This window comes from Thalassophryne amazonica, chromosome 23, assembly GCF_902500255.1.
Source record: "Thalassophryne amazonica chromosome 23, fThaAma1.1, whole genome shotgun sequence".
NCBI classification, from domain to species: Eukaryota; Metazoa; Chordata; class Actinopteri; order Batrachoidiformes; family Batrachoididae; genus Thalassophryne; species Thalassophryne amazonica.
In genome coordinates, this window is record NC_047125.1 from 35,156,951 (window position 1) to 35,171,180 (window position 14,230).

A 14,230-nucleotide genomic window follows, 5' to 3' on the forward strand; every position below is an offset into this window, starting at 1 on the left:
AGGTTCTGAAACTTACTTGCACTTCGTGTGTTTTCCCCACAGCGAGGAGACTCTGAACTAACACCAAAAACATGAAAAAGATGGTTTTGATTCTCTGTCCCCTTTAAAGCTCCTCAATTTTACTACTCCTCTAGAACCTAGTCTTCAAGCCTAGCCTAAAATTATTAAGCAGGTGTTACACATCATCCACCAGCAGCCAATTGAACAACACCAGCAAGACATGAAAGAGGAAGCAGAACACTTCCCGCCCCGTGGACAGCTAAAGATCTGGCTCTGGGCGGCGTTCCTCCAGCTGTAGCTTCACACCACCCCGGCCTCTGCCTTGGTGTGGTTTTAAGGTACTTGAATGGTGGAGCCGGTTGTGGCGTTAATGGTTGACGCTGTCGGTTTTGACTGTGGGGAGCTATAGGAGGTGGACCCGGTCTCATTCAGCTGACTCTGTTACAGGGGCGGGTCTAGATTCAGGTAAGGGGCGGGGATTTAAAGATAGATGTTATTCTTACCAAGAGCCAGCGTTTTTCTGAGGTAGGAGATGTCGTCGAAGCTCTGCAGTTCGGGCATCCCGCAGCCCAGCAGGAGGGAGAAGAGGTTGATGAACAGGCTGGCGTGCTGGCGGATGGCGAGGTATGCCTTATAGCACATCTCCTGGAACCTGAGGACAGATGGGCAGACCGTCACACAGACAGGAAGCTGCACCGAGGCTGAGACAGACCGAAAGTGAGACCGGCACACCTCTCGAACTCCTTGGTCTTAGTGGACTCCTGGACTCCTTTACTGATGACGATCAGGAAGTCCTGAGTCAGCACGAAGGGAACGCGCTCGCGCTTATACCCAAACTTCTTCTTCTTATGGTCCAGAAAGTGTCCAAAGTCTATGTGGAAGAGCTGGAAGAAGACAAAGACAGGTTTGGACACATCACAGGGGTTTGGACAGACAGCAAAATAGGACCCACCTGCCCGTTCTCCTTCACCATGATGTTGGAGTTGTGCCGGTCACCGATCCCCAGGATGAAGGTGGCGACGCAGTAACCCGCACAGGACCGGGTGAACAGGTCGATGGCTCTGTCATACCTGAGACAGGCAGACAGTGAGACACGCAGAGAGACAGGCAGGCAATGAGACAGACAGACAATGAGACACGCAGAGAGACAGGCAGACAATGAGACACGCAGGGAAACAGACAGACAGGCAGTGAGACAGACAGACAGTGAGACACGCAGAGAGACAGGCAGACAATGAGACACGCAGAGACAGGCAGACAATGAGACACGCAGGGAAACAGACAGACAGGTAGTGAGAAAGACAGAATCAGACAGACAGGCAGTGAGACAGACAGACAGTGAGGCACGCAGAGAGACAGGCAGACAATGAGACACGCAGGGAAACAGACAGACAGGCAGTGAGAAAGACAGAGCATAAGTCAGACAGGCAGAGAGTCAGACAGACAGACAGAATCAGACAGACAGGCAGTGAGACAGACAGACAGTGAGACACGCAGAGAGACAGGCAGACAATGAGACAGACAGACAGTGAGACATGCAGAGACAGGCAGACAATGAGACAGACAGACAATGAGACACACAGAGAGACAGGCAGACAGGCAGTGAGAAAGACAGAGCATAAGTCAGACAGGCAGAGAGTCAGACAGAATCAGACAGAATCAGACAGACAGGCAGTGAGACAGACAGACAATGAGACACGCAGAGAGACAGGCAGACAATGAGACACGCAGGGAAACAGACAGACAGGCAGTGAGAAAGACAGAGCATAAGTCAGACAGGCAGAGAGTCAGACAGAATCAGACAGAATCAGACAGACAGGCAGTGAGACAGACAGACAATGAGACACGCAGAGAGACAGGCAGACAATGAGACACGCAGGGAAACAGACAGACAGGCAGTGAGAAAGACAGAATCAGACAGACAGGCAGTGAGACACGCAGAGAGACAGGCAGACAATGAGACACGCAGGGAAACAGACAGACAGGCAGAGAGTCAGACAGAATCAGACAGACAGACAGTGAGACAGACAGACAATGAGACGCAGAGAGACAGGCAGACAATGAGACACGCAGAGACAGGCAGACAATGAGACAGACAGACAATGAGACACGCAGAGAGACAGGCAGACAATGAGACATGCAGGGGAAACAGACAGACAGGCAGTGAGAAAGACAGACAGTGAGACACGCAGAGAGACAGGCAGGCAATGAGACAGACAGACAATGAGACACGCAGAGAGACAGGCAGACAATGAGACACGCAGGTAAACAGACAGACAGGCAGTGAGAAAGACAGACAGTGAGACAGACAGGCAGAGTCAGACAGACAGGCAGAATCAGACAGACAGGCAGTGAGACAGACAGAAGTGGGCACTGACGCCTCTCCTCTGTTCTTGTCTTTGATCCAGTGGTGCAGGGTGTTGGAGTTGAACTGCAGCGCCCCTTCAGGCCACCTTTGCACTGAATCTGCATGATGGTGAAGCTGTTCTTCACCACCTCGATCAGTCCCACGCAGTCTCCGATGGACAGACAGCCGTACGGCAGCATGCTGGGACACACACAGAGCATGCGGGTCAGGATCCAGATCAAAGCTGGGTCTGGTTCTTTACTGTCCAGCACACAGGAGCCTGCTTTAATCTTGGACTACTGGACAGTATGAACCAATGAGAAGTACGGTTCTGTATTTTGATGTTTTGTCTGCAGGGTTTGATTGGCTGTGATGTCGGTGTGTTCCTCACCGCAGGTCCAGTCCCTGGTTCTGCCAGATGTTCTCCATGATTTTGATGATTTGTAGGGTCAGCATGTCCTGGCGAAGGTCTGCAAAAAACACACGTTCTTGTGTTATCCTGGAGCTACGACACTACGTTTCCCAGAATCCCCCTCACCAACTGTGACAAACATCTACAGACTGGTTTGTCTGTTAGCTCCATTGAAATTAATGCAGGTATTAGCGCTGAGCTAGCTACCATCTCCGTTCTTGAAGATGATCTCGTTGTTAGTGAAGAGCAGCTCAGACATTATGTCTGGATTCTCCCAGTTCAGCCACAGGGGGCGCTTTGCTGAGGACATGATCCTGCACTCCTCAAGCCTGGACACAGGAAAACCTCTGAGCCGGTGTCGCAGACCGAATGGTCCCCCTAAAAATTGGTCCACCCTGCCTTCACTGCACATGCGTCACTAGTCGCGATTCACCGATTATCACCTTGATTCTGCTTCAAACTGCCTCCAGTCATCATCTGTCTCAGCCACAGATATCTGAAGCTTTTCTACAACAATCATTTCCACATAAATTCAGCATTATTTCATCATAAAATGCGGATGAAGCGATCAGAGCGCAGTGGCAATACGAGCTACTAGCTGATGCGTTCACTGCGCGTCAGTCATTTCAAAGCGTCATGGAATTTCATCAAGTTTCTGCTTAATACGGCTTAGTTTCTGCATGAAGCTGACTTCAGAATGATTTCAGGGGTTTGACCTTTATCAACTGATGGTTAATAATCCATTTGATCACTTTGGGTGAACAAAGTCCGTCTCAGATGTGCTGCTGTGGTCCAAAATGACGCATGCACAGTGAAACAAGACGGACCCATTTTTAGGGAGGACCGTTCGGTCTGCAACACCGGACCACCACGTCATTAGTAACCAGTAATCAGGTTCAAGATGTCAGCAGCAGCCAGCAGGTCATGTGTCTGTCAGCACTTCTTTTGGCTGGTTTGTTGGTGCACCATTTACTCGATTGGTCAGTCTGTTAACCTGTATATAGGTCTGTCAGTCAGTCTGCCTGTTGGCCTGTTGAAGGTCAGGCTGTTTATCAGTGAGTTAGTCTCTAGGCCAGTAGGTCTGTAGGTTGGTCAGTGGGAGTGTACAGTGGGGTAAAAAAGTATTTAGTCAGTCCCTGATTGTGCAAGTTCTCCTACTTAGAAAGATGAGAGAGGTCTGTAATTTTCATCATAGGTACACTTCACCTATGAGAGACAAAATGAGAAAAAAGGAAATCACATTGTAGGATTTTTAAAGAATTTCTTTGTAAATTATGGTGGAAAATAAGTATTTGGTCAGTAACAAAAGTTCAACTCTATACTTTGTAACATAATCTTTGTTGGCAATGACAGAGGTCCAATGTTTCCTGTAAGTCTTCACCAGGTTTGCACACACTGTAACTGGTATTTTGGTCCATTCCTCCATGCAGATCTCCTCTAGAGCAGTGATGTTTTGGGGCTGTCGCTGGGCAACATGGACTTTCAACTCCCTCAACAAATTTTCTATGGGGTTAAGGTCTGGAGACTGGCTTGGCCACTCCAGGACCTTTAAATGCTTTTTATGGAGCCACTCCGTTGCCTGAGCGGTGTGTTTGGGATCATTGTCATGCTGGAAGACCCAGCCATGTTGCATCTTCAATGCTCTCACTGATGGACGGAGGTTTTGTCTTAAAATCTCATGATACATGGCCACGTTCATTCTTCCCTTAACACGGATCAGTCATCCTGTCCCCTTTGCAGAAAAACAGCCCCAAAGCATGATGTTTCCACCCCCATGCTTCACAGTAGATATGGTGTTCTTGGGATGCAACTCAGCATTCTTCTTCCTCCAAACATGACGAGTTGAGTTTTTAACCAAAAAGTTCTATTTTGGTTTCATCTGACCACATGATATTCTCTGTCTGTCAAACTTCAGACACGCCTGGACATGTACTGTCTTAAGCAGGGGGACACGCCTGGCACTGCAGGATTTGAGTCCCTCTCTGCGTAGTGTGTAGCCTTTGTTACTTTGGTCCCAGCTCTCTGCAGGTCATTCATCAGGTCCCTCCATGTAGTTCTGGGATTTTTGTTCACTGTTCTCATGATCATTTTGATCCCATGGGATGACATCTTGTGTGGAGCCCCAGATCGAGGGAGATTATCAATGGTCTTGTATGTCTTCCATTTTCTTACAATTGTTCCCACAGTTGATTTATTCACACCAGCCTGCTTAACTATTGTAGACTCACTCTTCCCAGCCTGGTGCACATCTACGGTTTTCTTCCTGGTGTCCTTTGACAGCTCTTTGGTCTTGGCCATGGTTGAGTTTGGAGTCTGACTGTTTGAGGCTGTGGACAGGTGTCTTTTATACAGATAATGAGTTCCAACAGGTGCCATTAATACAGGTAACAGGTGGAGGACAGAAGAGCTTCAAAAAGAAGAAGTTACAGGTCTGCGAGAGCCAGAAATCTTGCTTGTTTGTAGGTGACCAAATACTTATTTTCCACCATAATTTACAAATAAATTCTTTAAAATCCTACAATGTGATTTTCTGGATTTTTTTTTTCTCATTTTGTCTCTCATAGTTGAAGTGTACCTATGATGAAAATTACAGACCTCTGTCATCTTTCTAAGTAGGAGAATTTGCACAATCAGGGACTGACTAAATACTTTTTTGCCCCACTGTAGGTCTTTTTGTTGTTCATTTTTTAAAGTCAGTCTGTAGGTCTGTCTGTTGCCCAGTCTGGAGTTCTATAGGCCCATTGTTCTGCAGGTCAGCATGTTGGTCAGTCAGCACCTGAGTCTTTTGATCAGTTGTTTGTAGGTCAGGCTGTTCAGATTATCTGCAGGTTGGTCAGTTGGTCTGTTGGTCAGTTGGTCTACTCGCCAGTCTACTTGTAGGTTGGTCTGTTGGCCAGTCTGCTTGTAGGTCAGTCTGTTAGTTCAGATGGTCTGCAGATTGGTCTGTTGGTCAGTTGGTCTGCTGGCCAGTCTGCTTGTAGGTTGGTCTGTTGTTCAGATGATCTGCAGGTGTGTCTGTTGGTCTGTTGGCCAGTCTGCTTGCAGGTCAGTCTGTTGGCTAGTCTGCTTGTAGGTTTGTCTGTTGTTCAGATGGTCTGTTGGTGTGTCAGTTGGTCTGTTGGCCAGCCTGCTTGTAGGTTTGTCTGTTGTTCAGATGGTCTGCAGGTGTGTCTTTTGGTCAGTTGATCTGTTGGCCAGTCTGCTTGTAGGTTGGTCTGTTGTTCAGATGGTCAGTTGGTCTGTTGGTCAGTCTGCTTTTAGGTCTGTCTGTCAGTTGTCTAAACCCTTTGAACAGTTACCGTAGGTTTCCCAGCTGGTGAACGGGGTTCAGCGGAGAAACGAAGCCCTGCAGAGCCTCCATGTAATCTGGACGGGACATGTGTTCAACCAGGAACTTCATCTGAGTCTGACAACCAATCAAAGCACAGCAATCACATGATCACAAATCAATCAGAGCTCAGAAAAACCAGCGCATTAATGTGTTTGTACTTTTTGCGTCTCGTCCTTCTTCTCCTGTTTCAGAGTGTCAGTCAGGTTCACCAGTTTGTCCATCGCCTCAACCTGCACACGTCACAGTCACCGATCACACGTTTGTCGAGAGCTCACATACAGTGACACACGGTGACGGACACACACAGTGACAGACACACACAGTGAAGGACACACACACAGTGACAGAGACACACAGTGACACACACACACAGTGACGGACACACACACACAGTGACACATACACAGTGACAGACACACACTGACAGACACATACACAGTGACAGACACACACGGTGACGGACACACGCACACTGACACACACACACAGTGACACACACACAGTGACGGACACACACGCACAGTGACAGACACACATACAGTGACGGACACGCACACACTGACACACACACACAGTGACACACACACACACGCAGTGACGGACACACACACAGTGACGGACACACACGCACACAGTGACACACACACACAGTGACACACATGCACACAGTGACACACACACACACAGTGATACATACACAGTGACAGACACACACTGACATACACACAGTGACGGACACACACGCACAGTGACAGACACACATACAGTGACACACGCACACAGTGACACATACACACACACAGTGACACACGCACACACACTCACACACACTCACTGACACACGCACACACAGTGACACACACTCACACTGACACACACACAGTGACACACGCAGACAGTGAAATACGCACACACTCACACTGACACACACACACACACAGTGACACACACACAGTGATGGACACACACACACACAGTGACACACACACACACACACTGACACTCACCTGTCTGTTCAGGTGTTTCAGGTACATGCCACAGGCTCGGCAGAAAGCTTCCAGCAGCAGGCCAAACCGCCGTGACACCGTTTTATTGTGCATCTCTGACCTGAAACACAAACGCACACTGTGACCTCTGACCTCCTGTTTTCCCTGAAGTCGAGGGCCTTTGACCTGGTGTCACAGGCCGAATGGTCCGCCCTGTCTTCACTGCTGATGCATCATGTCGGTTCTCAGCAGCTCGTCTGAGTCTCTTCACCCAAAGTGATCAAATGGATTAATGTGATTATTAACCATCAGATGATGAAGGTAAAACCTCTTAAATCATTCTAAAGTCAGTTTGAAGCAGAAACTTCAAACTGAGTTGCCTTCTTGCTCTCGGTCGACACGGTCGCATTTTTCCTCCCTCCTCCCTCTTTATCTTTCCTGCTTCTGTAGCGTGTTGTCTGTGAGGCTGCCAGCTCTGCTCTTCTGGAAAACGGCAAAAATGGATCTGATCAAGTGGTCTCTGAGCGCAATTGACACTATTTTTTCTACAAGACACTCGGGAGCGGAGGACCCGACCTGTCCTGCCGGGACACATGTAGCGGGGTACGTGATGGATAGTTGGAAGAGGTGGCAAGTCATGTGCCTGTACACGTTGTCTGTGGAGGACGTTGAAGATGTCTATTTATTTGGAGTTGACCGAACGGTCCCCCCTAAAAACAGTGGACAGAAGAAGAAGTGGCCTATCCTCTGATTGGTCAGAGCCTTCTTGATCAGGAAGCGAACCAGAGGGTTGGAGCTGAGCTGGCCGGGTTTCTGCTGTGTGGAGCGGCCATAGCACTGGTTTACCGGAAAATTAAAAAGGTGGAAGCGGCACTAATTGGCCCATCCAGGCTGCCCCACATGATTGATTCGATTGGAAGGGCAGTGTCAGCTCAGTCGGCGGGTGTTAACCGTACGTTGGAATCCATCTCGGGGAGAATGGCTGCACTGGAAAACCGCTTTGATCATCAGTAATGACCACATCTCCTCTTCTCTATTCAGATGTATTGGAAGCCACTCTGTTTCAGACTATGGAATCTTTCAGGCGTCTGCCAATCTGGATATGTATTTGGTTCCCAAACACCAGCTTCTCTTCAAGGTTGCTGGGATAAAAACCTCCTCCGAAGAACACTTCTGATGCCTCACTTCCTTGTCTTCCCCGCCTCTCTGTCTCCTCCCCGTCCTGAGATGTTGACTGTGGGACCTTGAGACTCTGGTGGACTGATTCAGGACTGGGAGCCCCCCTCCCCACGAGGATGGACAGATAAGGCTGTTGATGGCGCCAAGGGCGGCCTTCCAGGCTGTCTGTCTGAACACTGGACACATTCAAGTCTCGGCTGTCGTCTGTTTTTGTGTGATTGTCATTGTTTATCTGTGCGATGGGTTTTTTTTTTTTCTTCAGGTTTTTCTTCCCAATTTTTACCCTTTGTGTGCTTTTATATGTGTTCATGTACCGGACCGGCTTATGTGTGTTGTGTGTGTTCTGTTTGTCATGAGGCCGGTCAAGGTTTGGTCAGCCCTGCTCGTGACCTAAGGCAGGGATGTACATCTGGAGCTGGGCCCCGGGTGCCAAAAAGGCGACCTCTGCTCCTAACTGGCAATTAGGATGGGTAAAATGCAGTAAGCACATTTCATTGTGCAGGGAACATGTTCCTATGTGCATATGACAATAAAATTCTTTTGAATCCTTTGAATCCTTGAAACGAGGCGATGCCCAGTGACGCTTTGAAATGACTGACGCGCAGTGAACGCATCAGCTAGCAGCTCGTGTAGCCGCGGTGCTCTGATCACTTCCTCCGTCTTTTATGATGAAATAATGCTGAATTTATGTGGAAATGATTGTTGTAGAGAAGCTTAGATATCTGTCACTGAGACAGATGATGACTGGAGGCAGTTTGAAGCAGAAACCAGGTGATAATCAGTGAACCGCGGCTAATGACGTATGCACAGTGAAGGCAGGGCGGAGCGATTTTTAGGGGGGACCGTTCGGTCAGTGACGCCAGGTCTGAGGTCCCACTGGTTTGGAGACAAGAAGCGGATTTTGTGTGTGTTTTGTTCACATCTCCAGTAGATGTCACCATGACAGTGTTTTATAGACACAACTCCCAAAACCATGAGACAGCTCAGGTACAGGGGGGTGGAGCTTCTGGCTTTGTGTTTGTGATGTCATTTTCCGAATCATTTAGGTCGCTCAGTGTTTCAGTGGTTTGAAACTGTGAATCAGTTTGCAAAGCAAACGGCTCATTCTGTTCAAAGGCTCAAAAAGTCTCATTTCCAACGTCACATCTGGAATATCTAGAGACAAGTTTAAACACAATTCCCCCCCCCCCCCCAAGTCTGTTACTGACCAATCAGAGAGGCTAAAGATCTCATATTGTCACCTGACTCACTTGAGGTGCCAGAAAAAGAAGTGGCCTATCCTCTGATTGGTCAGAGCCTTCTTGATCAGGAAGCGAGCCAGAGGGTTGTCCAGGTACATCTCGTACTTCAGCACCTTGACAGACAAAAATATTGTGAGGTCATCAGCAACGCTGCGGGACCCGCCCCCACAGGTGTGAGTCTACCTGGACCAGCTGCAGCAGGTACTGAGACAGTTTGTCGTCTGTGAGACCCTGAACCAGGCAGCGCAGGGCGAACTCTCGGACCATCGGGTCCGGAAAGTTACAGTCCAGCAGCTCCAGAGCCGACTCCGGCTCCATCAGAGGCCACTCCCTCAAAAGACAGTACATCTGAGGACAGACGGATGGAGACAGACAGGTGCAGTCACAACAGAAGAGATGTAAGACAGGTGGACACTAACCTGGGAAACTTCGTCTCTGGAGTTCCATTTGACGGACAGCAGCACTTTAGGAAGAGACTCTGGGATGTTGACACAGTAATGTCTGAGGGAGTAAGACAAATGGAGACAATTTGCTGTTTGTATTGGACAGATCTGATCTAGGTGATCCCGCCCCCTTACCTGTGTCTCCAGAGGAAGTCTTTCTCCTGCTCAGACAGTTCGTACAGAGGATCTTTAGAGCAGAGAGACCGAAGCTGCTCCGCGTCAGTCGCTGAGACGCTGCTGTCACAGGCCAGACGACTGCTCTGAGGGACAGATGGGTCACAGACAAACCACACAGACAGACAGGAGACAAACAGACAAACCACACAGACAGACAGACAGGTCACAGACAGACAAACCGCACAGACAGACGAGCCACACAGACAGACAGGTCACAGACAGACAAACCACACAGGGAGACAGACAAGGCAGAGACAGATGAACCACACAGACAGACAGACAGACAAACAGACAGGTCACAGACAGACAAACCACACAGACAGACAGGGCAGAGACAGACGAACCACACAGACAGACAGGTCACAGACAGATGAACATATCAGAGAGACAGACAGGTCACAAATAGACAAAGTTTGTGTCTGTGGCAGTGCTACCTGTGAGTCATGTGACTGGCTGGCGTGTGATTGGTCAGTTTGAATCTAAGCGTGTTACCAGGCCGTGGCAGAAGTTGTATCCGAGCTCTCTGCTGATGGTCCAGTTGGCGTGCTCCTCGATTTGCTGGTCGTCCGGAAAAACCACCATCTGGTTGAACCAGGAGAACTCCAGCTCCACGCAGGGAGTCTCCTGTAGGCGGGGACCAGAGGAACCATGAGCAAGGTACTACACCAGGACCCAAAAGGATTCAAGCCAGCAACCTCCTGTTGAGAGCATCCTGGTGCTCACGCTGACAGGCAGGTGGAGACACAGAGAGGCAGTGAGACAGAATTAGTACCTTGTTGGGGTTTGAACCGGCAACTCCAATGGGGTTAAGCAGGTCCTCAAGGCCATGAGGGACAGGCCAGAGACCGAGAGCAACTTTTCCCGAAACCAGAATGTCCTTATAGTCAAAGAGGTTCACATTCCCCCAGGCCAGAGGACAGTGCTCCTGAGACAGGCAGACAGACAGGTCGAGAAGAGCACAAGACAGACAGAGGGAGACAACAGACAGGTAGGACAATTGATAAGGAGACAAATAGACAAGACAGACACATATGTATAATGACAGACAGGTTAACAGGTACACAGACAGATAGACGGGACATAAGACACAGTGAGAAGACAAGTTGAACAGGACACAGACAAGTACACAAGACAGACAGGTAGATGATGAACAGGCAGGTACAGTGTCAGACAGGAAGGGAGCTGGACAGACATTTTTAAATGTGCCCGTTTGTCCACATTCTGTCTTTCATTTTGTCTGTCTTGTCTTTTATACATTTATTCATGAACACAGTGTCTGCTACACTGCTTTCTTCCTTTCCTACCTCCTTGGCTCCTTTTCTTCCCTTCACAGAGCAGATAGACAGGCAAAGCCTGGCGGAGCGTGGAAGGTCGGCCAGGTAGATGTCATAGGTCAGCCATTCATTCCACCTGGAGAGGGGCGGAGCTTGAGACAGGGCTCCAGTGTTTGCCATCTGATTGTCGTGTTTGTCTGTACCTGGGGTTCGAACAGGGGACTCTCTGTGTGTTGACATTGTCACATAGCGGTTCTCCTCCTTGATAAATTCCCGTCCTCACATAGATCTGCACACAGACAAACATTCCCATTGACACGGGACAGATGTCCTCTCACCACCCCGACACACAGATAGACAGACAGGGGGACAGACAAACCTTGTCGATGTCTCGGATGTTGACATTGACGTAGGTGGCGCAGAGAAGGCGGACCCTCAACAGAGTGTTGAAGGCCCACAGGGAGCGAGGAGGTGATCCGTCTCCTCCCCCTGGACACGGAGACGGCTGAGGGGTCCGACGACTGCAACACAGGAACAGGATCACCTGACCTCAACAAGTCTTTCCTGATTGGCTCTCACATGTGTACACAAGAACCTGATGGAGTGCTGTACCTGTAGGAGGGCGTGACAAAGCCAGGCACAGGAAGCTGGGAGTAGAGACTGTCTTTGGAGACCAGCATGAGGTGGGGAAGTCGACCCACAATGATACAGGAGCGGATGTACTGGAGACAGAGAAGGACAGACAGGTGGGGAGGGACAGTGGGTGAGACAGGATGGATGTGCCTCAGTGACAAAGCTGTATTTTCAGGGTGGAGCTGTTACCTTGTACTGACTGAGAGGATACTTCTCCAACAGGTACTCATCACAGCCACACACCTGTGGACAGACAGGTGTGAAGGACATACAGGTGTGAAGGACAGACAGGTGTGAACAGCAGGCAAAGTGAACTACACACAGGTGTGAACGACAGACAAGTGTGAGTCCAGTCCAACAAAGTGTCCTTAGAGTTTATCAGAGGGACAGAGCGGTGTGTTGTGCAGACGTTGTGTGATTATTGTTTGTTGGTCTTACAAACAGTCGAACCTTCAGTATGTACTGTCCCTGATACTCCTGGACACAGAGGCGGAGTTGTTGAGGTGAAAGGTGCATCGACCGACTTTTCTTCCTGATGGACTCGGCTATCAGTTGCTCCGGCAGACTGTCGTGAGTCACCTGTGGTTTCACATCATCAAACCACAAACACTAATTAACATTTTTAATCCAAACATCCAAAGGAACTAATAACTAATAAATAACTGCCTGCCCCAGCTGCTTCAGATCGTAACCCCGCTTCCACACCTTGGAGTGGGACTGACAGTCCAAAATCTTTGTCTCTTGCATCCTGTCTTCCCAGCGAACACCCAAATCACTTGGTGAACCTGACATGAGTGTCCGGTTTAAGCACAGTTACTCTGGAATTCTTTAGCTGTGTCTCCAGTTCTAATTTCAGATTCCAGTTCCAGTTGCTCATCCCTGTTCCAGCAGTATAAACAGCTCTTTGTGCCACAAACACGAATCCACCTGATCCACTTATTGTGTGTTGTGGCCCCGGTGCCAGCCAGTGCGACTTTGGGGTTCCTGGTTTCCCTCCTGTATTACTGGCCCTGTGCACTTCCATGAAGTCTCCACCTTCAGGGTCTGGACAGGGTCCATAGGATTGGTCAGGTGAATGCAGACTGCAACACTGCTGAGGTGTTGAAGCTGACCCAGCTGCAGTTGGAGGTAATGGCTAAGACGTCACTCAGGATTTAAGGAGGATTTAGTTTATTTCATTTCATTTATATAGAACCAAATCACAACAAAGTTGCCTCAAGGTGCTTCACACAGTAAGGTCTAACCTTACCAACCCCCAGAGCCAGAACACAGGATACAGTAGTCAGGAAAAACTCCCTCTGATGTTTCTGTCAAAGCTCTCAGTTGTCAAGGTGGTTTCCATAGTAGAGAAGCTTGAATCTTCGATTGGACTGGGTTGCTTGATGCGAGGATGTTTCGCTTCTAATCGCAGAAGCTTTGAGGAAGAAACCTCAAGCAGACCAGACTCAAAGGGGTGACCCTCTGCTTGAGCCATGATACAAACACAATAGACAATACAAATATACAGGAAATTTTTGGAGTCCATGCTGATGTACGGGACAGGAGGCTTGCAGAAGAAGACACCCACTCCTACCTTTGGATGGAGCTGCACCTCAAACAGAGAGAAAAAAAAACAGAATCAGGTATCAGAAAGACAACAAATACAGTATAATTTGTCAGCATTAAACAACAAGATGTTGTGTGGGCCGCTGAAGAGGAGGTACTGCTGGCCCACCACCAGAGGGCGTCCTGCCTGAAGTGCGGGCTTCAGGCACGTGAGGGCGCCGGAGCAACCGGGAGTGGCAGCTGTCACTCATCAACAACGCCAGCTGTCACTCATCACCATCATCCACACCTCCATAAGAGCCGGGCAGCATCTTCACCTCACTGCCGAGAAATCGTCTACCGACAAGTAAACGTCTCAGCCTTTTTTGGTGTCATACAGTGGTAACGTCTTTATTTCTGTGCTGACTGACATAATTCTGAGTTTGCAGTCTCTGTTTCGTGTGACTTCAGGATCTGTACGAGCTCCGTGTGCATTGTGATTGAGAGGTGGAGGTGCTTTCCACCTTTCTGTTGAACTGTTTGCTGGATGTTCACGCACCCACCATCACCTGTCTGTTCTTCCTGCCAGCAGTACCCAATCTGACAGCCGGAGGCAGTGGCCACCTGGGGACCCAGCGCTTGGTGGCTCCAGGATTGGAGTGGAAGGCGTGTGGGATCCGGCT

At 49.1% G+C, this 14,230-nt stretch overlaps 1 protein-coding gene across 1 annotated transcript in view; it reads right to left on the reverse strand.

The window, feature by feature from the left end:
- Nucleotides 1-14,230, reverse strand: part of LOC117505105 (phosphatidylinositol 4,5-bisphosphate 3-kinase catalytic subunit alpha isoform-like) — a 31,590-nt gene that overhangs the window by 2,808 nt on the left and 14,552 nt on the right. Inside the window, 22 exon segments of the mRNA XM_034164634.1 lie at nucleotides 504-652; nucleotides 733-884; nucleotides 953-1,070; nucleotides 2,379-2,439; nucleotides 2,442-2,548; nucleotides 2,739-2,817; nucleotides 2,967-3,088; nucleotides 6,059-6,165; nucleotides 6,249-6,320; nucleotides 7,098-7,197; nucleotides 9,506-9,609; nucleotides 9,680-9,844; nucleotides 9,916-9,997; nucleotides 10,075-10,199; nucleotides 10,609-10,740; nucleotides 10,889-11,041; nucleotides 11,421-11,526; nucleotides 11,594-11,679; nucleotides 11,770-11,911; nucleotides 12,003-12,112; nucleotides 12,213-12,266; nucleotides 12,474-12,602. Of these exon segments, the coding sequence (XP_034020525.1) occupies nucleotides 504-652; nucleotides 733-884; nucleotides 953-1,070; nucleotides 2,379-2,439; nucleotides 2,442-2,548; nucleotides 2,739-2,817; nucleotides 2,967-3,088; nucleotides 6,059-6,165; nucleotides 6,249-6,320; nucleotides 7,098-7,197; nucleotides 9,506-9,609; nucleotides 9,680-9,844; nucleotides 9,916-9,997; nucleotides 10,075-10,199; nucleotides 10,609-10,740; nucleotides 10,889-11,041; nucleotides 11,421-11,526; nucleotides 11,594-11,679; nucleotides 11,770-11,911; nucleotides 12,003-12,112; nucleotides 12,213-12,266; nucleotides 12,474-12,602 (2,455 nt within the window).